Raw genomic sequence first — 23,064 nt, 5'->3', positions numbered from 1 at the left:
CAGAGCAAGACTCCATCTCAAAAAAAAAAAAAAAATTATTTGATCTCGTTCTGCCCCAGTGTCTCATATGGAAAATGGGTAGTTTTATCCCAGCTAACTTTACAGAGTTGTGCAAAGCTATGTTTGTAAAATTCTTTTTAAATTCTTTAAAAAGTTCATGTTGCTGACAAAAAAAAATTTTTTTTTTTGAGACAGAGTCTTGCTCTCTCCCAGGCTGTAGTGCAGGGGTGCAATCTTGGCTCACTGCAACCTCCACCTCCCAGGTTCAAATGATTCTCATGCCTCAGCCTCCCAGGTAACTGAGATTACAGGCATACGCCACCACACCTGGCTAATTTTTTTGTGGTGTTAGTAGAGACGGGGTTTTGCTATGTTGGCCAGGTGGGACTTGAACTCCTGGCTTCAGGTGATCCAACTGCTTTGGCCTCCCAAAGTGCTGAGATTACAGGCATGAGCCACCTCACCCGGCCTTTTTTTTTTTTTTTTAAATTTACTTTTTTTTTATTCCTTTATTTATTTATTATTTTTTTATTATACTTTAAGTTCTAGGGTACATGTGCACAACGTGCAGGTTTGTTACATATGTATACTTGTGCCATGTTGCTGTGCTGCCCCCATCAATTCGTCAGCACCCATCAACTTGTTATTTACATCAGGTATAACTCCCAATGCAATCCTTGCCCCCTCCCCACTCCCCATGATAGGCCCCGGTGTGTGATGTTCCCCTTCCCGAGTCCAAGTGATCTCATTGTTCAGTTCCCACCTATGAGTGAGAACATGCGGTGTTTGGTTTTCTGTTCTTGTGATAGTTTGCTAAGAATGATGGTTTCCAGCTGCATCCATGTCCCTACAAAGGACACAAACTCATCCATTTTTATGGCTGCATAGTATTCCATGGTGTATATGTGCTCACCCGGCCTTTTAAAATGTTTTTAATAGAGATGAGGACTTGCTATGTGGCCCAGGCTGGTCTTGAACTCCTGGGCTCAAGCAGTCCTCCCGCCTCAGCCTCCCCAAGTGCTGGGATTACAGGTGTGAGCCACCGCACTCAACCTGAAATTTTTTGGTTATGAAGGAAAACTGTCTTAAACAGTAATAGCAAGTTTGTTATAAGGTACATACACAAAAGGCCTGACACAGTGGCTCACGCCTGTAATCCCAGCACTTTGGGAGGCCGAGGTGGGCCAGGTCACTTACTTGAGCTCAAGAGTTCGAGACTAGCCTGGGCAACATGACAGAATACAAAAATTAGCCGGGTACAGTGGTGTGCACCTGTAATCCCAGCTACTTGGGAGGCTGAGGCAGGAGAATCGCTTGAACCTGGAAGGCTGAGGCAGGAGAATCACTTCAGCCCAGGGGCAGAGGTTGCAGTGAGCCATGATCGCACCACTGCACTCCAGCTTGGGTGAAACCCTGTCTTTTTTTTTTTTTTTTTTTTTTTTTTTTGAGACGGAGTCTCGCTCTGTCACCCAGGCTGGAGTGCAGTGGCCGGATCTCAGCTCACTGCAAGCTCCGCCTCCCGGGTTTACGCCATTCTCCGGCCTCAGCCTCCCGAGTAGCTGGGACTACAGGCGCCCGCCACCTCGCCCGGCTAGTTTTTTGTATTTCTTAATAGAGACGGGGTTTCACCGTGTTAGCCAGGATGGTCTCGATCTCCTGACCTCGTGATCCGCCCGTCTCGGCCTCCCAAAGTGCTGGGATTACAGGCTTGAGCCACCGCGCCCGGCCAGAAACCCTGTCTTAAGAAAAAAAAAAAAAATACATGCACAAGATTCCAGAGAAAGCTATATAGTTTCTCCTTAGGGAGGGCAGAAATAATAGTCAAACCAGACTGCAGAAAGCAGAGTCTCAGTAGTTGAGTAACGTATCAAACTCTTTTTTTTCATTTTTTTCTGAGATGGAGTGTTGCCCTATCACCCAGGCTGGAGTGCAGTGGCGCGATCTCAGCTCACTGCAATCTCCGTCTGCCGGATTCAAGCGATTCTCCTGCCCCAGCCTCCCGAGTAGCTGGGATTACAGTCATGCACCACCACGCCCAGCTAATTTTTGTATTTTTAGTAGAGATGGGGTTTTACCATGTTGGCCAGGCTGGTCTCGAACTCCTGACCTCAGGTGATCCACCCGCCTCGACCTCCCAAAGTGCTGGGATTACAAGCGTGAGCCACTGCGCCCGGCCAGGTATCAGACCCTTAACTCACTCAGCTACTCTCTGTCTTCTTTTGCAATTGACCAAGATTTCCCATTTCTTCTAAATTTCCAAGAGAGGAACCCAGCCCAGTGCAGCCTTCCACCCGACACTGTACCAGCAGCTGCCAGCCTACATATTGCCCGTCCTTTGATCAGGTGGCCAGACCTCAAGGGGCCACCTCTAAACACAGACCAGCCGGCTCAGCCCTGCTTTCCTGAACTGGAGCCTACAGATAACACTATTTAAGATAGATAGGGGCCGGGTGCGGTGGCTCGCACCTATAATCCCAGCACTTTGGGAGGCTGAGGTGGGTGGATCATGAGGTCAGGAGATCGAGACCATACTGGCTAACACCGTGAAACCCCGTCTCTACTGAAAATATGAAAAATTAGGCCGGGCGCGGTGGCTCAAGCCTGTAATCCCAGCACTTTGGGAGGCCGAGACGGGTGGATCACGAGGTCAGGAGATCCAGACCATCCTGGCTAACACGGTGAAACCCCGTCTCTACTGAAAACATACAAAAAACTAGCCAGGCGAGGTGGCGGCGCCTGTAGTCCCAGCTACTCAGGAAGCTGAGGCAGGAGACTGGTGTGAACCCGGGAGGTGGAGCTTGCAGTGAGCCGAGATCGCGCCACCGCACTCCAGCCTGGGCAAAAGAGGGAGACTCCGTCTCAAAAAAAAAATAGACGGGAAGCTTGGATGTGCCGAGAATCATGATCCAGCTTGACATCTCCAGTGTGACTGTACTGACAACAGATACAGCTATTATTAGAAAAGCGGCATTTGCAGTCTTTCTATTTTATGATCTTCATTTTAGCAGAAAATGTTTTTTGACTCAATCCATTCATTATACTTTTCTTAATTTTTTTGATTAGCTCTCTTGAGAGGGAGGAAGCCAGGTGTTAGCTAAACCGAGTTTTTATAGACAGATGAATATTAAATGTGGCTTCACTGAACTACACACGCTTAGCTCATTTGATCTTCTCACATCAGGTTATCTAGAATTTGTCAGCCTATTTTGATGTGTGTGTTTATGTTTAATTCAGCAGGCAGGTTATATGGAATATAGGTATCTCAGCAGACATGTTTTGGCCAAGATTCCCTTCCCCATCCTGAAGCACATGGAACATGTAAAAATAGGACTGGCCTGGTCCCGTGAAACTACTAAATCACATTTCAAGTTGGCCTGTGTTCTCCTCTGCCCTCCTTTGCTTCTTTGAGCCGTTGCTACCATCTAAAATACAGCTGTTGAGTGTTTTTCCAGAATTATGTTATCCTTTGGGTACACTCACTTGCATTTTCTAGTATACTTATTTTGTTCTGTTTTTCTGAACATAAAAATATATGGGGCTTCCCTATTAAATGGCAGAAAGTTACCAACTCTTGATTCCATATCTTGCCTTTAAAATACTTAATAGGGCCGGGTGCAGTGGCTCATACCTATTATCCCAGCACTTTGGGAGGCCAAGGCGGGCAGATCACGAGGTCAAGAGATAGAGACCATCCTGGCCAACGTGGTGAAACGCCATCTCTACTAAAAATACAAAAATTACCTGGGCATGGTGGCGCGCACCTGTCGTCCCAGCTACTCGGGAGGCTGAGGCAGGAGAATTGCTTGAACCTGGGAGGTGGAGGTTGCAGTGAGCCGAGATCGTGCCACTGCACTCTAGCCTGGTGACAGAGCGAGATTCCGTCTCAAAAAAAAAAAAAAAAGAATACCTGAAGCCAGCCACAGTGGCTCACGCCTTTAATCCCAGCACTTTGGGCTGCTGAGGTGGGCAGTTCGCTTGAGCTGAGGAATTTGAGACCATCCTGGGTAACATGGTGAAATCCCGTCTCTACTAGAAATACAAAAATTAGCCAGGCGCGGTGGCATGCACCTGTAGTCCCAGCTACTTGGGAGGCTGAGACAGGAGAATTGCTTGAACCCAGAAGGCGGAGGTTGCAGTGAGCCGAGATCACGCCACTGCAATCCTGCCTGGGTGTCAGAGCAAGACTCCGTCTCAAAAAAAAAAAAAAAAAAAAAAAGCCAGGCAGGCACTGTGGCTCACACCTGTAATCCCAATAGTTTAGGAATTGAGGAAGGAGGATCACTTGAAGCTACAAGTTTGAGATCAGTCTGGGAAAGAGAGTGAGACCCCCATCTCTACAAAATGTAAAATAAAAAGGCTAGTCATGGTGGCATCCACCCGTAGTCCCAGCAACTCAGGAGGTTGGCCCAGGAGGATGGCTTGAGCCTGCGTTCAAGGCTGCAGTGAGCTATGACCGTGCCACTGGACCCCAGCCTGGGTGTCAGAGCAAGATCCCCTTTTGGGATTAAATTTTTTTTAAAAAGCCGGGCACAGTGGCTCAAGCCTGTAATCCCAGCACTTTGGGAGGCCGAGACAGGCGGATCACGAGGTCAGGAGATCGAGACTATCCTGGCTAACATGGTGAAACCCCGTCTCTACTAAAAAAAAATACAAAAAAAACTAGCCGGGCGTGGTGGCGGGCGCCTGTAGTCTCAGCTACTTGGGAGGCTGAGGCGGGAGAATGGCGTGAACCCGGGAGGCGGAGCTTGCAGTGAGCCGAGATCACGCCACTGCACTCCAGCCTGGGAGACACAGCGAGACTCCGTCTCAAAAAAAAAAAAAAAAAAAAAAAAAGCCAGATCCATTTGTTTCCATGTGAATTCTTTAAAACTTTTAAGGAACATATTTAACCGTAATTCAAAAAAAGAAAAGAAACATCTCTCAAGAACAGACCAAAGCCAAGCACAGTGGCTCATGCCTGCAGTCCCAGCACTTTGGGAGACTAAAGTGGGAGAATCGCTTGAGCCCAGGAGTTGGAGACCAGCCTGGGAAACACAGCAAGAGCCCATCTCTACAAAAAAGTTTAAAAATCAGTTGGGCATGGTGGCACACGCCTGTGGTCGCAGCCACTCAGGAAGCCGAGGTGGGAAGATCCATAGAGCCAGGAAGTCAAGGCTGCAGTAAGCTATGATGGTGCCATTGCACTCTATCTTGGTTGACAGAGTGAGACCCTGTCTCAACAGCCCAGGCGCGGTGGCTCACACCTGTAATCCCAACACTTTGGGAGGCTGAGGCGGGCAGATCACCTGAGGTCAGGAGTTTGAGACCAGCCTGGCCAACATGGTGAAACCCCATCTCTACTTAAAATACAAAAATTTAGCCGGGCGTGATGGCAGGTGCCTGTAATCCCACCTACTCGGGAGGCTGAGGCAGGAGAATTGCTTGAACCTGGAAGGTGGAGGTTGCAGTGAGCTGAGATCGCACCACTGCTCGCCAGCCAGGGCGACAGAGCAAGTCTCTCTCTGTATAGATAGATAGATAGGAAGCTGAGGCGGGAGGAACACTTTAGCCCTGGAGTTGGAGACCAGCCTGGACAACATAGCAAGACCCCACCACTGGGAACAACAACAAAAGAACAGCTCGTAGGCCGGGTGCGGTGGCTCACGCCTGTAATCCCAGCACTTTGGGAGGCAGAGCTGCACGAATCACCAGGTCAGGAGATGGAGACCATCCTGGCTAACACAGTGAAACCCCGTCCCTACTAAAAATACACAAAATTAGCCGGGCAAGGTGGTAGGCACCTGTAGTCCCAGCTGCTTAGGAGGCTGAGGCAGGAGACTGGTGTGAACCCGGGAGGCGGAGGTTGCAGTGAGCCAAGATTGCACCACTGCACTCTAGGCTGGGTGACAGAGCGAGACCCGTCTCAAAAAAAAAAAAAAAATACAAAAATTAGCTGGGCATGGTGGCAGGTGCCTGTAGTCCCAGCTACTCAGGAGGCCAAGGCAGGAGAATCGCTTGAATCCGGTAGGCAGAGGTTGCAGTGAGCCGAGATCACACCACTGCACCCCAGCCTGGGCAACAAGAGTGAAACTTCATCTCAAAAAAAAAACCACACTGAGAGGCAGAAGACCTAATCTCCTGAACCTCTGTGTATCTCAGTGTCGTCACGGACATGACTAGATTGGATAAGCCTCAGAGCCTCTGGGGAAGGCCGTTTACAAACATGACCACAGTTTCTCCCATCCCTGTAAGTTGCCTCTTTGCAGCTTGACATTGCTGCTTCTCTTGTTAAAAAGTGGAGTTTTTTTCCCCCTTCCCTTGAATCTGGGTTAGCTCTGTAACTTGCTTTGACCAATAGACAGAAGTGATGTTATGTAACTTTGGAGTCTAAGCCTTAATTGCCTCCACTGTCACCTTCTTGGAATGATACTGTAGCCCTGTGAACAAGCCTGGGCTGGCTGCCTTGAGGATAAAAGACCACCTGCCACAGGAATGCAGGCATGTGAGTAAGCCCCAGGCAAAACCAGCAGAAAAAAAAAATATTCAACTGAGCTGAGCCAAAACTGCTGGGGTACAGAATTGTGAACAAATGAAATTGTCATTGTTTTAACAACACCCCCCCCCAAAAAAAACCTCATAAACAAAAATCAAGATGTAAATGGACAAAATGAGGGAACATCTCTAGCAACTATACAGCTCTTAAAATCAACGTTTAGAAATATGCATAGCGGCCAGGCACAGTGGCTCATACCTGTAATCCCAGCACTTTGGAAGGCTGAGGAGTTAAGAGACCACCCTGGGCAACATGGCTAAACTCCGTGTCTACAAAAATACAAAAATTAGCTGAGCGTGGTGGTGCACGCTTGTGGTCGCAGCTACTCGGGAGTCTGAGGTGGGAGGACAACTTGGGCCCAGGAGGTCAAGGCCACAGTGAGCTGAGGTCAGCCCATTGCACTACAGCCTGGGCAACGGAGTGAGACCCTGTCTAAAAGAAGCAAGGTAAAAATAAAAATGTGCATAATGATGAAAATGTAAAACCGGTCATGTTTGCCCAATCATGTAAATTTCCCCCCAAAAAAGCACTGAATTGTACCCGTAAGTGAATTTTATGGTAGACGGATTCTATCTCAGTACAGCTGTTAAAAGCATACATGCAGGGCCGGGCATGGTGGCTCACGCCTGTAATCCCAGCACTTTGGGAGGCCGAGGCGGGCGGATCACAAGGTCAGGAGATCGAGACCACGGTGAAACCCCGTCTCTACTAAAAATACAAAAAATTAGCCAGGCGCAGTTGTGGGCGCCTGTAGTCCCAGCTACTCGGGAGGCTGAGGCAGGAGAATGGCGTGAACCCGGGAGGCGGAGCTTGCAGTGAGCCGAGATGGCGCCACTGCACTCCAGCCTGGGCGACAGAGCGAGACTCCGTCTCAAAAAAAAAAAAAAAAAAGCATACATGCGCAAGCACTGTATTGATAATGATAAGTAAAATCGGTCATGATTGATATTATTTATCGATAGTGATAAATAAAATAGTGATAAATAAAAACGGTCACTAACCTCTCTCTAGTAATTAAAACCAGATACTCTTGTGGGCCTATCACAGCAGCAAGTTATTTTATTGGTTTTGTTTTTGTTTTTTGAGACAGGGTCTCTGTTGCCCAGGCTGGAGTGCAGTGGCACGATCTCAGCTCACTGAAGCCTCGACCTCCAGGGTTCAAGTGCTCCTCCCTCCTCAGGCACCCAAGTAGCTGGGCTCAGGTGTGCACCACTACACCAGGCTAACTTTTGTATTTTTTGTAGAGACAGGGTTTTGCCACATTGCCCAGGCTGGTCTCAAACTCCTGAGCTCAAGTGATCCTCCTGCCTCGGCCTCTCAAAGTGCTGGGATTACAGGGGTGAGCCACCGCACCAGACCTGTATTTTTAATTCTAAAATGCATTTTAGGTTAGGATTTAAAGACAACATGTTATATCTGTGTGATGGCATTGCAAGTGACTGTCATTTTCTCTGTAATGTTCAATTTTTTTAATTTTTCTCTGACTACCACGTATTCCTTTTGTAATTTCAATTAGTGGCTTTTTTTTTTTTTTTTTTTTTTTGACAGGGTCTCACTCTGTCACTTAGGCTGGAGTGCAGTGGGGCTATCATAGCTCACTGTAACCTCGAACTCCTGGGCTCAAGCAATCCTCCCACCTCAGCCTCCCAAAGTGATGGGATTTCAGGCGTGAGCCACTGCGCCTGGCCTTCTGTGACCATTTTTAAGGCACTTGATACATCTTGCAAAATTGCCCTCCAGGAAAGTTCCACTGTTACGCGCCCACCAGCAAGGTTCACTTTCATTTTTAAATTTCATCTCATTTTGTTTTAGTCTGCTCATATTTCTAATCTTGTTATATCCCTTTTTATTATTTCTTTGGGGTTCCGATGCCTCCCAATTTAGTGTTCTCGTTGAATTTCATTAGCATCTGTTTCATTAGCAGTGCAGGCGAAGGATTAAAGTGTTAACTAGGATAGACTGACAAAAACCTATAAAAATGTATGTTATTATCTTTGCATAAATCCTATTTAATCAAAGTTCCCCAGAAACCTCGCACCAGGGCTTATCTCAAGGGACGGAACTGGCCGCTGATGATTTTTCTAGACCGTGGCATGTGGCTCTGTCTCAGTGGGCATGGTACATTCGTGATCTATCTGGATTCCTGTCATAACACGGTTTTGCTGGGTTTCTGTGTCCTGTCACATCCCATCAATTCACTGCCCGTTGCTTTCACTCTTCAGCAACAAAGGAATCTTTTTTTTTTTTTTACTTTATTTATTTATGTTTATTTTATTTTTTTATTTTTTTCTTGAGACGGAGTCTTGCTCTGTCTCCCAGGCTGGAGTTCACTGGCGTGATCTCCACTCACTGCAAGCTTTGCCTCCCAGGTTCATGTCATTCTCCTGCCTCAGCCTCCCAAGTAGCTGGGACTACAGGGGCCCACCACCACGCCGGGCTAATTTTTTCTATTTTTAGTAGAGATGGGATTTCACCATGCTGGCCAGGATAGTCTAGATCTCCTGACCTCATGATCCACCTGCCTCGGCCTCCCAAAGTGCTGGGATTACAGGCGTGAGCCACCGCGCCTGGCCAAAGGAATCTATCTTTAGTTTGGGTCCTTGATTAGACACACACCCACAATTTTCTCATTATGTAAAATATATACCAAAGGATGTATATTCTCTTTTTTTTTTTTTTTTTTTTTTTTTGAGACGGAGTCTGGCTCTGTCGCCCAGGCTGGAGTGCAGTGGCCAGATCTCCGCTCACTGCAAGCTCCGCCTCCCGGGTTCGCGCAATTCTCCTGCCTCAGCCTCCCAAGCAGCTGGGACTACAGGCGCCCGCCACCTCGCCCGGCTTATTTTTTTTTGTATTTTTAGTAGAGACGGGGTTTCACCGTGTTAGCCAGGATGGTCTCGATCTCCTGACCTCGTGATCCGCCCGTCTCGGCCTCCCAAAGTGCTGGGATTACAGGCTTGAGCCACCGTGCCCGGCCAAGGATGTATATTCTCAAAGTATTGTGAATGAATCTTTTTTTCTTTACTTGAATCCCAGTTTAAATGCACTAGGGATGGCCAGGCAAGGTGGCTTACGCCTGTAATCCCAACACTTTGGGAGGCCAAGGCGGGTGGATCATGAGGTCAGGAGTTCGAGACCAGCCTGGCCAACATGGTGAAACCCCATCTCTACTAAAAACACAAAAATTAGCCGGTTGTGGTGGGCACTTGTAATCCCAGCTACTCGGGAGGCTGAGGCAGGAGAATCACTTGAACCCAGGAGGCGGAGGTTGCAGTGAGCCTAGATCATGCCACTGCATTCCAGCCTGGGGAACAGAGTGAGACTATGTCTCATAAATAAATAAATAAATAAATATAAATAAATACACTAGGGATATTAGCAAGGTACCCTTTTGGTATACAATCACTCCCTCTTGGCCGGGCGCGGTGGCTCAAGCCTGTAATCCTAGCACTTTGGGAGGCCGAGACGGGCGGATCACGAGGTCAGGAGATCGAGACCATCCTGGCTAACACGGTGAAACCCCGTCTCTACTAAAAATACAAGAAAATTAGCCGGGCGAGGTGGCAGGCGCCTGTAGTCCCAGCTACTCGGGAGGCTGAGGCAGGAGAATGGCGTGAACCCGGGGGGGCGGAGCTTGCAGTGAGCCGAGATCGCGCCACTGCACTCCAGCCTGGGGCACAGAGCAAGACTCCGTCTCAAAAAAAAAAAAAAAGAATCACTCCCTCTTTGTTTTAATACAAAATGTCACAGATTAAATTTGGTTGATGAAGTACATACATATTCTCACTTTCTGTTATCTCTACTGATAGATGATTAATGCAAAATATTGAGTAATTTTTAAAAATCAATACTTAATTTTTTAGAAATAATTAGAGGTTTAACTCTGACATAAATACCCACAGTTCCTGGGCCTACTTCTGTCAGAGGGTAATCTATAAATAATTCACAGAGCTGACATTACTCACTGTAGTGTGATCATTCTTTTCTGGAAAATTTTAGCAGCGGTTCTAATACAGATTGCCAGTTATCAGTAGTTGGCAATGCAAGTCCACTTTTAATTATGCACACGCTGATTATTCAGACTACAAATTGTCCTTGCCCTGGCCGGCTCCTTCCTGCCACCTGCCTTTTAGCATTTTCACTGCTCGTTAGCACATACACCAGAAGGTGGGCATTGAACAAGGCAGAGAAGAAGAAACAAAATCAGTGAAGCACTTCGGAGAAGCTCTGATGAGAGATTTTAATACAATTTGTAGAATTTTTTTTTTTTTTTTTTTTGAGACGGAGTCTCGCTCTGTCACCCAGGCTGGAGTGCAGTGGCCTGATCTCAGCTCACTGCAAGCTCCGCCTCCCGGGTTCACGCCATTCTCCTGCCTCAGCCTCCCGAGTAGCTGGGACCACAGGCGCCCGCCAGCTCGCCCGGCTAGTTTTTTTTTTGTATTTTTTTAGTAGAGACGGGGTTTCACTGTGTTAGCCAGGATGGTCTTGATCTCCTGACCTTGTGATCCACCCGTCTCGGCCTCCCAAAGTGCTGGGATTACAGGCTTGAGCCACCGTGCCCGGCCAATTTGTAGAATTATTAACTAGAATTGAGTCATTTGGATTCCCTGTGAAATGTATTTACTTGTTCTATTCTTGTTCTCCTTAGCAACAGATAGTAGACTTGCCTCCAGAGAGACAACATTATTCCTATTATTCCTACATTTAGTGTTTTCCTTTATAAAACTTATTTTTTTTTTTTGGAGACAGAGTCTCACTCTGTCGCCCAGGCTGGAATGCTGCGGTGCGATCTTGGCTCACTGCAACCTTTGCCTCCCAGTTTCAAGTGATTCTCCAGCTTCAGCCTCCCGAGTAGCAGGGATTACTGGTGCGCGCCACCATGCTCAGCTAAGTTTTTATATTCTTAGTAGAGACGAGGTTTCACCATGTTGGCCAGACTTGTCTCAAACTCCTGACCTCAAGTGATCCGCCTGCCTCGTTATCCCAAAGTGCTGGGATTACAGGCATGAGCCATGCACCCAGCCTATAAAACATTTTCATGTGATGGTTCATAATATTTTCTTTATCCATTACATTTATACCTAGACTATTTATTTCTTTGGTGAATTTTTTTGTTTTGTGAGACAGAGTTTTGCTCTGTTACCCAGGCTGGAGTGCAGTGGTGTGATCTTGGCTCACTGCAACCTCTGCCTCCTGGATTCAAGCAATTCTTATACCTAAGCCACCAGAGTAGCGGGGACTACAGGCGTACGCCACCATGCCCAGCTAATTTTTGTATTTTTAGTACAGACAGGGTTTTGCCATTTTGGCCAGGCTACTCTCAAACTTCTGACCTGAGGTGATCCGCCCAACTCTGCCTCCCAAAGTGCTGGGATTACAGGCATGAGCCACGGTGCCCACCCTGGTGAGTGGTTTTTTTGAGATTCCTGGCATGTGTTCGGTGATATCACAATTATTTGATGCTTTTTCCAGTTTTCCAGAAAACTGAATGTTTCCTCTTAGATACTAGTATCTTTTATCTTCCAACCTGTTTTGTTGGAAACATAATTTGCCTCATGCTTAAACTGAGGCTACTGAACATAATTGAAGCATTTCTGTATGCCCAAGATTATCTTTACTGTACATACTCCTAGGACAGATGGCTTTGACAAAAACTGGCACAGGTAGAGCCTCTGGCTAAGTGAAACGGTACAAGTGGACTTTTAAAATGCTAATTAGCCACCATGTTTTCTCAAATGAACAAACTTTTTCTTTCTTTTTTTTTTTTTTTTTTTTGGAGACAGGGTCTCACTCTGTTGCCCAGGCTGGAGTGCAGTGGTGCGATCTCGGCTCACTGTAACCACCACCTCCCGGGTTCAAGCAATTCTCCTGCCTCAGCCTCCCGAGTAGCTGGGACTACGGGTGCCCGCCACCACGCCCGGCTAATTTTTTGTGTTTTTGGTAGAGACGGGGTTTCACCATGTTAGCCAGGATGGTCTCGATCTCCTGACCTTGTGATCTGCCTGCCTCGGCCTCCCAAAGTGCTGAGATTACAGGCGTGAGCCACTGCACCCGGCCAAAATGAACAAAATTTTAAAGTAAACTACTATGGGCTTGAAAAGACCAAAAAAGAAAAAGATAATAAATTTTACAAATATGGTAAAACTTTTTTTAAATATTTATTTTTTATTTTTATTTTTTTATGTGTGTGGTTTTTTTTTTTTTCCAGACAGGGCCTGTTGTCACCCAGGCTGGAGTGCAATTGTGCGATAATGGCTCACTGCAGCCTCACACTCCAGGGCTCAGTTGATCCTCCCGCCTCAGCCTCCTGAGTAGCTGGGACTACAGATATGCACCACTGTGGCTGGCTAATTTTTTTAATTTTTTTTTTTTTTTAGAGACCAAATCTAGCTGTGTTGTCCAGGCTGGCCTTGAACTCCTGGGCTCAAGCAATCCTTCTGCCTGAGCCTCGGGGTTACAGGCAGGAGCCCCGGTGCCTGGCCTGCTTAAATATATAAAGTTCAGGTTAGTAACTAGGTCGCTTGTTCTATTAACCAGCCAAATACCAGATAAACAAAAGCCTTTGGGCTCTAAAAGTCTTTGGGAAGTCACCTCGACAGGGGCTCTGGTTTCTGTGTTCTCCCTCAGGAACATCATGAAACTATCTAGAACGCTCCCTACTCTTCATTCTTTTTTTATTGCTTTTCTATAAGTTCTCATCTTTGGCTATTTCGTGGTGTAGAGACACAGTCGTTAGGTTCCAGGACTCCAGTGGACTTGGTGTGGTTCATCCACTTTGCTTCCTGGGGACCGGAGCTTGCCATGAGTCATGTTCCATCTGATTTACATTGGATCCGGCTGTGGTGCCATGACTCACATGGGCTGCAGGCCTAGCTGCCCGGCTCATCTTCTGAGGCATAGACGGCGGGGCCAGGGCTCATGTCCTGACACCTTTTTCCTTCTTTCCTCTTGCCCTGTCAGGATCTAAAGGGAGCATCGTTACTGACAGCAGGCAGGTGCGCCTTGCCACAGGCATCTTCCCCGTTATCAGCCTCCTGAACCACTCCTGCAGCCCCAACACCAGCGTGTCCTTCATTAGCACTGTCGCCACCATCCGCGCATCACAGCGGATTGGAAAGGGGCAAGAGATTCTCCACTGCTATGGTGAGCCATCCCTCCGCACTGCTGTCCCGCCCCGACAGAAAAGGACAGGGGGACGCGAGTCAGCAAGCCCCCGGGCGTGTGACTTCACCTGTCTACTGTCTGCTTCCTGGAAGAGGCGGTGAACACTCAGGCCTAAAACAAGGAAGGGAGGGAGGGAGGGAGGAAGGGAGGGAGGGAGGGAGGGAGGGAGGGAGGGAGGGCCTTCGTACTAGGGCTCTCTTGTGGCTAAACTATGTCTTGCTCTGTTTAATCACTATGTATTTCCTGTTCTGAAAATGGGCTAGGAACAACTTCTTGGCTTCTGTTTCTTCCTGTCTCAGCAGCTTGGAAGCTTATTTTAGTATCCAGTTCCACAAATGTCTGAGTAAAGGTTAGCTGTCACATGATAAGTAATTGTCCAGACCCTCCGCTAAGCTGAAGGTTTTTAAGTCGTGTTTGACTCTCTCTTGCTTTCAACATTGGCTGAGGGTGATCTCCCTCCAGGGCCTCACAAGAGCCGGATGGGGGTTGCCGAAAGGCAGCAGAAGCTGAGGTCTCAGTATTTCTTTGACTGCACCTGTCCAGCTTGTCAGACTGAGGCACACAGGATGGCTGCAGGCCCCAGGTGGAAAGCATTCTGTTGCAACAGTTGCAGAGCTCCCATGCAGGTAATTCTCTCCTCTCCCCTCTACTTTTCCCGGAGGTCAGTTTTCCAGCCCGAGGGTGATCAGTGTTTGGGAGGAAGCCGCCTCCGTTGTAGCCAGTCATCCTCCATTGTAGCCAGTCAGCCGCATACACTGCTTCCCCTCCACAGAAACTACAGGGAAAGGTTCCGTTTAATGTTTCTCTTATAAAGGACAGAAAATCCCTTCTGAACTGGTGTGGGATTTGGGGGAGACTGGGAATCTATTTGCTCAAGTAAGTCATTGAAAAGTCCCAGGATAGGCCAGACACAGTGACACTTGCCTATTATCCCAGCACTTTGGGAGGCTGAGGTGGGGAGATCACTTGGAGGCCAGGAGTTCGAGACCAGCCTGGGCAACATAGCAAGACCCTGTCTCTACCAAAAAAAATTTCAAGAAAAAAATTCCAGGATAAGTCTACTTAAGGTACAGCTTGATCCAGGGGCTTTCTGTCCACCCCTCTCAGCTTCATTTTCTCTGTGGTGGCCCATCCTCACACAGACTTCCCTGTAATGGTGCAGGAGAGCTGCCAGCAGCCTGCGGACCTCCTGCCAAGGAGGATAAGAGCACACACCGCTCTAACAGCAGCCTGGGCAAAGATGCTACTGAGTTTCATTGACCTGAGAACTGTGGCGACATAGTTTTCCTCCAGCCATTTGGGCCAGAGAAAGGAGCTATATGTGAGCCACATGCCACACCCTCAGCTGTAGGGCACCAGCCGTGGGACTGAGGGTGAGAGGGATCCTCATGAGAAACTGGGCTGCTGTTGCTAAATGAGAAAATAGATATTGGCCTTTGAAACACAGCAGATGTCTACCTCAGAGGATTTCCCCTCTGCCAGAGGTGCCGTATTCTTAGGAGAGTCGTGAGTGAAACGCAGAGCTGGTTGTGTTAGAAAGCTAAACTTGCAGACCTGAGGTCAAATGTAGGGCGATCACACCTAGCACCTTTTTCTGTTGGTTTTCATTTTTTTTTTTCCCTAAGATGGGGTCTCACCCTATCACCCAGGCTGCAGTGCAGTGGCATGATCTCCGCTTACCACAGCCTCAACCTCCCAGATTCAAGCAATTCTCCTGCCTCAGCCTCCCCAGTAGCTGGGATTACAGGCATACGCCACCACGCCCAGCTAATTTTTGTATTTTTAGTAGAGATGGGTTGGCCATGTTCTCCGTGTTGGCCAGGCTGGTCTCAATCTCCTGGCCTCAAGAGACCCACCCGCCTCGGCCTCCCAAAGCGCTGGGATTACAGGCATGAGCCACTGCGCCCGGCCTTTCTATTGGTTTTCTTTTCTTTTTTTTTTTTTTTTGTGAGACTGAGTGTCGCTCTGTCACCCAGGCTGGAGTGCAGTGGCGCTATCTCAGCTCACTGCAAGCTCCGCCTCCCGGATTCATGCCATTCTCCGACCTCAGCCTCCCGAGTAGCTGGGACTACAGGCACCCGCAACCTCCACGGCCTGCTAATTTTTTATATTTTTAGTAGAGACGGGGTTCACTGTGTTAGCCAGGATGGTCTCGATCTCCTGACCTCATGTTCCACCCACCTCAGCCTCCCAAAGTGCTGGGATTACAGGCGTGAGCCACCGCGCCCGGCCTTTCTATTGGTTTTCTTGGGACTTTTTCATAACCACTAGAAATGTTCGTCATGTAAAGTCCTGGCCCCAAAAAGCGACGAGAGGGGCTGTAGAAATGGAAAGAAATGGTGCACTATCCCCGTTCTGTTCCAAGAATGAAACCTCAGGTGGGATCAGCTCCTGCCTTCATTGGAACTGCCGCCATCAAACTAAATTCTATCAGGCTTTGGTCATGATGTGCTATTACAGGCGTCTCTTTCCTCCATGAGGTAAGAAACTGTGCAGCAATCCTATCATGTGAGCACAGGCAACGTTGATAACCGCCCCGGGCGTTGGAATAAAGAGAAAACTGACTTCCACAGGGAGATGGCGTGCTGCGCTGTGGCAACAGATCTTGTGCAGAATCCGTCGTCAGCAGAGACCACCTAGTCTCTCGGTTACAGGACCTTCAGCAGCAGGTCGGAGTGGCCCAGAAGCTTCTCAGAGATGGTGAACTAGGTGAGACTGGCTCCCCGCTTTGGTCCTCCAGCCCCTTCCCTTTTATTCATTCTGATACCATTTTGGACTCAAGGATACTCAGTACTGATGGAAGAATTGAATGTCATTATCCCCATGCCAGCCACAAGATGGCTATATAGGCCAGTGAGACCAAACCCTGACCCAGCCCTGTTACTGTGGGGCCCTTGAAAAGGGGCCAGGTGATTTCAGCTGTTGTTTTCTTCTGCATCCGATTGCTAAGTTGAAGTACCCCTGCCAGCGAACGGGTCATCACTGACATCCGTGAGCTTTGTGCAGTTCCAGAAGTTCAGTGTCATTTATTTTAATTCCAGGGCCTAGCAACGTAACTTCCTAGAAGGGCGGTTCTGCCCTCCTCAGAGCTGGTCTGTGCTGGGGAGCAGTGGGGCGAGAGCCCAGCTGATAGGAGTGTCTTGCTCTTTTCAGAAGGAGAGTTGTGGAGCTCCCCATCGCCCTTGAAAACCCTGCCTTAGAGCTTGACGCCATGGGATTGTGTTTGCCCTGCTTTATGAAAGTTGACCTTTAGCTTAGATTTCAAGGTCAAGAGAAGTCATGGTCGTACGTGGAAGGTAGAGTTGGTCGAGTTGGCAAGTTGATGTTGAAAACCCAGGGTAGGCCGGGCGCGGTGGCTCAAGCCTGTAATCCCAGCACTTTGGGAGGCCGAGGCGGGCGGATCACAAGGTCAGGAGATCGAGACCACAGTGAAACCCCGTCTCTACTAAAAATACAAAAAATTAGCCGGGCGCGGTGGCGGGCGCCTGTAGTCCCAGCTACTCAGGAGGCTGAGGCAGGAGAATGGCGGGAACCCGGGAGGCGGAGCTTGCAGTGAGCCGAGATCGCGCCACTGCACTCCAGCCTGGGCAACAGCGTGAGACTCCGTCTCAAAAAAAAAAAAAAAAAAAAGAAAACCCAGGGTAAATGTGGGAAGGCCTCCCCTAGCGCCTTTCTCCACTGACAGAGAAAACATAAGAGAACAGCAGCTTTATTGGAACAGACGCTGTGGGTTGGTGACAACCCAGGGAGGCCGAGGGGAATGTCCACATTCAGCCCAGCTGATTCAGAGAATTTGAGACCTGGGTTCTCATTTCTAGGACTGAGCTTATGTCTGTAGTGAGGCCTCTTTCCTCTGAATTGACAGAGCGAGCCGTTCAGCTGCTGTCGGGGTGCCAGCGTGATGCCGAGAGCTTCCTGTGGGCAGAACACGCCATGGTGGGAGAGATCGCGGACGGCCTGGCCCGGGCCTGTGCTGCCTTAGGTACGGCGTCGGCCTTCATGTTCTGAGTCAGGAACAGTCTGCTGTGGGTGTTTCATCGTGGCCCCGGCCTTGTCTGCCTGGTTACCCCAACTCTGTAAATGGACGCCGCTCCCCCTCTCATTCCGTTTTCTCACCCCAAAAATGTGCATCCACAGTTGACTGTGGTTCTTTTCTGGAACAAGACTTTTCTCTTCTCACAGGGGACTGGCAAAAGTCAGCCACCCACCTACAGAAGAGTCTCCGCGTGGTGGAGGTTCGCCACGGGCCGTCCAGCGTTGAAATGGGTCATGAGCTCTTCAAACTGGCCCAGATCTTCTTCAATGGGTGAGTCCTCTTCCCACCTCACAGGGCACACACTGTTCTTTTCCTAGGCTCTTCTGGGTGTTACTTTTTTTCTATGGTGTTTTTAAAAGCATGTTGAAACTTCTTTATTTCCTCTTTAGGAGAGAGCTTTGCCTTCTGTTTTTCTAACAAACTTAACGCTTTAGAATTTCCTCCCGGGAGGCGGAGCTTGCAGTGAGCCGAGATCGCGCCACTGCACTCCAGCCTGGGTGACAGAGCGAGACTCTGTCTCAAAAAAAAAGAATTTCCTCCTGGGAGATATGGGGAAAGCTTTTAGATCTCAAGTGAATTTCCCAGAGAGAACTTGGCCAGGCAGCCCCACCCACCCTTCAGATAGTGTTCCTTCCCGTTTCTCTCGGGTTCACCACAGCCCCCTTGGCTGTCTCATTCCCAGCACTCTCAACTCCAGGCTCTCTGCCTTGTCCCTCCTCTGCATCCTGTTCCTTGTAAAGCATTTGCTTGAACCAGGGAATCAGGGCTGATTTTACCCCCAGACAACATGTGGCACTGCCTGGAGACTTTTTTTTTTTTTTTTTTTTTTGAGAAGGGGTCTTGCTGTCTTGCCCAGGCTGGAGTGCAGTGGCACCATCACAGCTCACTGCTTCCTCAAACTCCTGGGCTCAGGCGATCTCTGGAGACGTTTTTGATTGTCATGACTTGGAAGGGGGGTGCTACTGGCGTCTAGTGGAAAGAGGCCAGAGGTGCTGCTAAGCATCCTGCCGTGTACCGGACAGTGCACCCCACCAGCCCCAGCAAAGAAGGATTCAGCCCACAGTGTCAATAGTATCAGGGTTGAGAAACCCTGCTTTTTTGTTGTTGTTGTTATTTTTGAGATGGAGTTTCACTCTCGTTGCCCAGGCTGGAGTGCAATGGCGCGATCTTGGCTCACCACAACCTCCGCCTCCCAGATTCAAGTGATACTCCTGCCTCAGCCTCCCAAGTAGCTGGATTAGAGGCATGCACCACCACGCCCGGCTAATTTTATATTTTTTAATAGAGACAGGGTTTCTCCATGTTGGTCAGGCTGGTCTCGAACTCCCAACCTCAAGCGATCCACCTGCCTCAGCCCCGCAATGTGCTGGGATTATAGGCGTGAGCCACCGCGCCCAGCTTTTGTTTTTTTTTTTAATCCTCTGTTCTAAGCAGAGGAACCTGCTTTGAAGGTTAAAAGGAAAGAACAGCACACTGATACGCTAATGCCAAATCCACTTTTGTACTGAGACCATTTAGGGCCCAATTTCAGGATTTCTGGGTGGAACACCTCCAACCTTGGTAAAGCTGCCCTTGGTGTACATTGCTATGAGAACGTGTTTAAAGATTCAACCTCGGCGGCTCACGCCTGTCATCCCAGCACTTTGGGAGGCCAAGGCGGGTGGTCACGAGGTCAGGAGATCGAGACCATCCTGGCTAACACGGTGAAACCCCGTCTCTACTAAAAAATACAAAAAACTAGCCGGGCGAGGTGGCGGGCGCCTGTAGTCTCAGCTACTCGGGAGGCTGAGGCAGGAGAATGGCGTGAACCCGGGAGGCGGAGCTTGCAGTGAGCTGAGATCCGGCCACTGCACTCCAGCCTGGGCGACAGAGCGAGACTCTGTCTGAAAAAAAAAGGTTCAACCTAAGGCTATGAATGGTGAGTGGGCCGATACCCAAGACACAGAGACATTCTGTTTGGTCAGAGCGAGGGAAAAGGGCTGCAGAGTTAGGTCAGAGGTCAGCCCTAAGATGGTCACTCTAAAATGAACACTGCTGTGTAAACCTGTGGTCAATACCAGATGAAAACTTTGAGGCCGAGTGTGGTGGCCCACGCCTGTAATCCCAGCTACTCAGGAGGCTGAGGCGGGAGAATCACGTGAACCCGGGAGGCGGAGGTTGCGGTGAGCCGAGATCGCACCACTACCTGGGCGACAAGAGTGCAACTCCGTCTCAAAGGAAAAAACACTTGGAGATTTGCCTCTTGTTCTCAGGATCCTGGAGTCTATACTGTCTTTTATAACTTTTTTCTCACATTCTGCTTTGCAGCGTGTTTGTGACAGTGTCTTACTGTTCTGGACTGTAAGATCCTTGATGACAGAAATGATCTTATATTCCTCACGGTGTGTGAGTGGGCCCTCAATGAACATTTGCCTCCCGAATCAGTGAACTAACTCCTCTTACCTCCCTTGGCTCAGGTTTGCAGTACCCGAAGCCCTGAGCGCAATCCAGAAGGCTGAGGAGGTTCTGTCGCTGCACTGTGGCCCGTGGGACGATGAAATCCAGGAGCTCCAGAAGATGAAATCCTGTTTATTGGACTTACCACCCACCCTTGTAAGGTCTTCAGTTTAGGGTCCCAAGGGGATTTTGACCCACAGGAAAGGAGCCCGTGGAACACAAAGTAAAGAGGTTATGGCCGGGCGCGGCAGCTCACACCTGTCATCCCAGCACTTTGGGAGGCCAAGGCGGGCGGATCACGAGGTCAGGAGATCGAGACCATCCTGGCTAACACGGTGAAACCCCGTCTCTACTGAAAATACAAAAAATTAGCCAGGCGAGGTGGCGGGCGCCTGTAGTCCCAGCTACTCGGGAGGCTGAGGCAGGAGAATGGCGTGAATCCGGGAGGCGGAGCTTGCAGAGAGCCGAGATCGCGCCACTGCACTCCAACCTGGGCAACAGAGTGAGACTCCGTCTAAAAAATAAAAAATAAAGAGGTTTTGTTTGCCAGCGGGGCACGGCGGCTCACGGCTGCAATCCCGACACTTTGGGAGGCTGAGGGAGGCAGATCACAAGGTCAGGAGTTCGAGACCAGACTGGCCAACATGGTGAAATGCTGTCTTTACTAAAAACACAAAAACTAGCTGGGCGTGGTGGCAGGTACCCATAATCCCAGCTACTCGAGAGGCTGAGGCAGGAGAATCTCTTGAACCCAGGAGGCGGAGGTTGCGGTGAGCTGAGATCGCTCCACTGCATTCCAGCCCGACGACAGTGTGAGACTCCATCTCAAAAAAAAAAATAAGAGGTTCTGTTGCTGGGTGTGGGTTCTGTGGATCGGGTGCGGGTTCTGCGGACCAGGTGTGGGTTCTGTGTAGGTTCTGCAGGCCCGGTGTAGAAGCTTACATCTGTGATCCCAGTACTGTGAGAGGCTGAGGTGGGAGGCTCACGCCTGTAATCCTAGTACGTTGAGTTGGCCGGGTGTGGAGGCTCACGCCTGTAATCCCAGTACTTTGAGACACTGAGGTGGGAGGATCGCTTGAGCCCAGGAGTTCAAAACCAGCCTGGGCAATATAGTGAGACCGTATCGCTACAAGAAAAATTTTTTTAATTCACCAAGCATGGTGGCACATGCCTGTAGTCCCACCTACTCGAGAAGCTGAGATAGGATCACCTGAGCCTGGCAGACTGAGGCCGCAGTGAGCCAAGATCGCACTATTGCACTCCAGCCTGCGTGACAGGGTAAGACCCTATCTCAAAAAAAAAAAAAAACTAAACTAAACAGGTTCTGTTGCTGCTGAGCTTTCAACAGGAGACGGGACTTTCCCAACAGTCCCAAGCCTGGGATACGAGGGCTGGGGGGACTCAGAAACCATTGCAGTCAGAGAGACATGTATTTTGGTGGATATTTCTTGAAATGGTTAAGTGGCCTCCAATACAAACTCCCAGTTCCCAGAAAAGACTTAAAACTAGTATCTGGAGAGTCCAAGTCCTTTAAAAGGATTTTAGCTGATCTGCAGGCATCTGGAGGTTAGCCTGGGGTTTTGGCTGGATTCCACCTCACTCGATGATGATAGTCTGTTTCCCTGGAACATTCCTGTGGTTTTAGTAGTAATGAGATGTGTGCACCACTCCAGTGGGAGCTGAAACTCTCAGTAGTTACACTGTAATTGAAAAATAATTGTAAAACAAGGAATCAGTAAGGCAGCTTATCTCCAGAGACACTGGGTTCCACTTACGGCATCTAGCTTCCCCGAATCCTTTGTGAAAATCGGTGGAGTATAAATTGTGACTAGAGAAGTGAATATGGAGTCATTGTATTGAGCAGTTTCCTCCAGGGATGGCGGCTCTCAGTGTGTTTCCTGCCAGTTTTCCAGTCCTTATTCTCTGCCCTTCATTCTGTACTCTTGGCAGAGTCACTAACCAAACACTAATAAAATCAAACTTGTAGTAAAGACTTTATAACACATATCCCTCTTTCTAAGTTATTGTTGTTGTTGTTGTTGTGTTTTTTTTGTTTTTTGAGACAGAGTCTAGCTCTGTCGCCCAGGCTGGAGTGCAGTGGCCGGATCTCAGCTCACTGCAAGCTCCGCCCCCCGGGTTCACACCATTCTCCTGCCCCAGCCTCTCGAGTAGCTGGGACTACAGGCGCCGCCACCTCGCCCGGCTAGTTTTTTGTATTTTTTAGTAGAGACGGGGTTTCACCGTGTTAGCCAGGATGGTCTCGATCTCCTGACCTCGTGATCCGCCCGTCTCGGCCTCCCAAAGTGCTGAGATTACAGGCTTGAGCCACCGCGCCCGGCCTGTTGTTTTTGAGACAGAGTTTCGCTCTTGTTGCCCAGGCTGGAGTGCAATGGCGTAATCCCGGTTCACCGCAACCTCTGCCTCCCAGGTTCAAGCATTTCTCCTGCTTCAGCCTCCCAAGTAGCTGGTATTACAGGCATGCACCACCACACCTGGCTAATTTTGTATTTTTAGTAGAGACAGGGTTTCTCCATGTTTGCCAGGCTGGTCTCAAACTCCCAACCTCAGGTGATTCAGCCTCTCAAAGTGCTGGGATTACAGGTGTGAGCCCGGCCCTCTTTTTTTTTTTGAAACAGAGTCTCTGTCACCCAGGCTGGAGTACAGTGGCACAATCTTGGCTCACTGCAAACTCCACCTCCCAGGTTCAAATGATTCTCCTGCCTCAGCCTCCCTAGCAGCAGGGATTACAGGCATGCGCCACCACACCCAGCTAATCTTGTATTTTTAGTAAAGACGGGGTTTCTCCATGTTGGCCGGGCTGGTCTTGAGCTCCCGACCTCAGGTGTGCCATCCGCGTTGGCCTCCCACAGTGCTGGGATTCCAGGTGTGAGCCACCATG

At 49.1% G+C, this 23,064-nt stretch overlaps 1 protein-coding gene across 15 annotated transcripts in view; it reads left to right on the top strand.

Annotated features, from left to right (window-relative positions):
* Positions 1–22,170, top strand: part of SMYD4 (SET and MYND domain containing 4) — a 46,277-nt gene extending 24,107 nt beyond the window's left edge. For 11 of the 15 annotated variants that reach the window (XM_028835860.2, XM_028835859.2, XM_028835857.2 and 8 more), the window contains 6 exons: positions 13,490–13,672; positions 14,156–14,319; positions 16,267–16,402; positions 17,559–17,675; positions 17,876–17,999; positions 20,186–22,170. In XM_028835860.2, coding sequence (XP_028691693.2) covers positions 13,490–13,672; positions 14,156–14,319; positions 16,267–16,402; positions 17,559–17,675; positions 17,876–17,999; positions 20,186–20,339 — 878 coding nt within the window. In that variant the 3' untranslated portion in view covers positions 20,340–22,170. Of the gene's footprint in view, positions 1–13,489; positions 13,673–14,155; positions 14,320–16,173; positions 16,403–17,558; positions 17,676–17,875; positions 18,000–20,185 lie in introns of all 15 variants that reach the window. The other 4 variants (XR_013405900.1, XR_013405897.1, XR_013405899.1 and 1 more) reach the window with 3 other exon arrangements.
* Positions 22,171–23,064: the final 894 nt, after the last annotated feature.

The sequence above is a fragment of the Macaca mulatta genome, chromosome 16, assembly GCF_049350105.2.
Source record: "Macaca mulatta isolate MMU2019108-1 chromosome 16, T2T-MMU8v2.0, whole genome shotgun sequence".
Classification (NCBI taxonomy): Eukaryota; Metazoa; Chordata; class Mammalia; order Primates; family Cercopithecidae; genus Macaca; species Macaca mulatta.
Note: the sequence above shows the minus strand (reverse complement) of the source record. Positions and strands in the feature narration are given on the sequence as shown.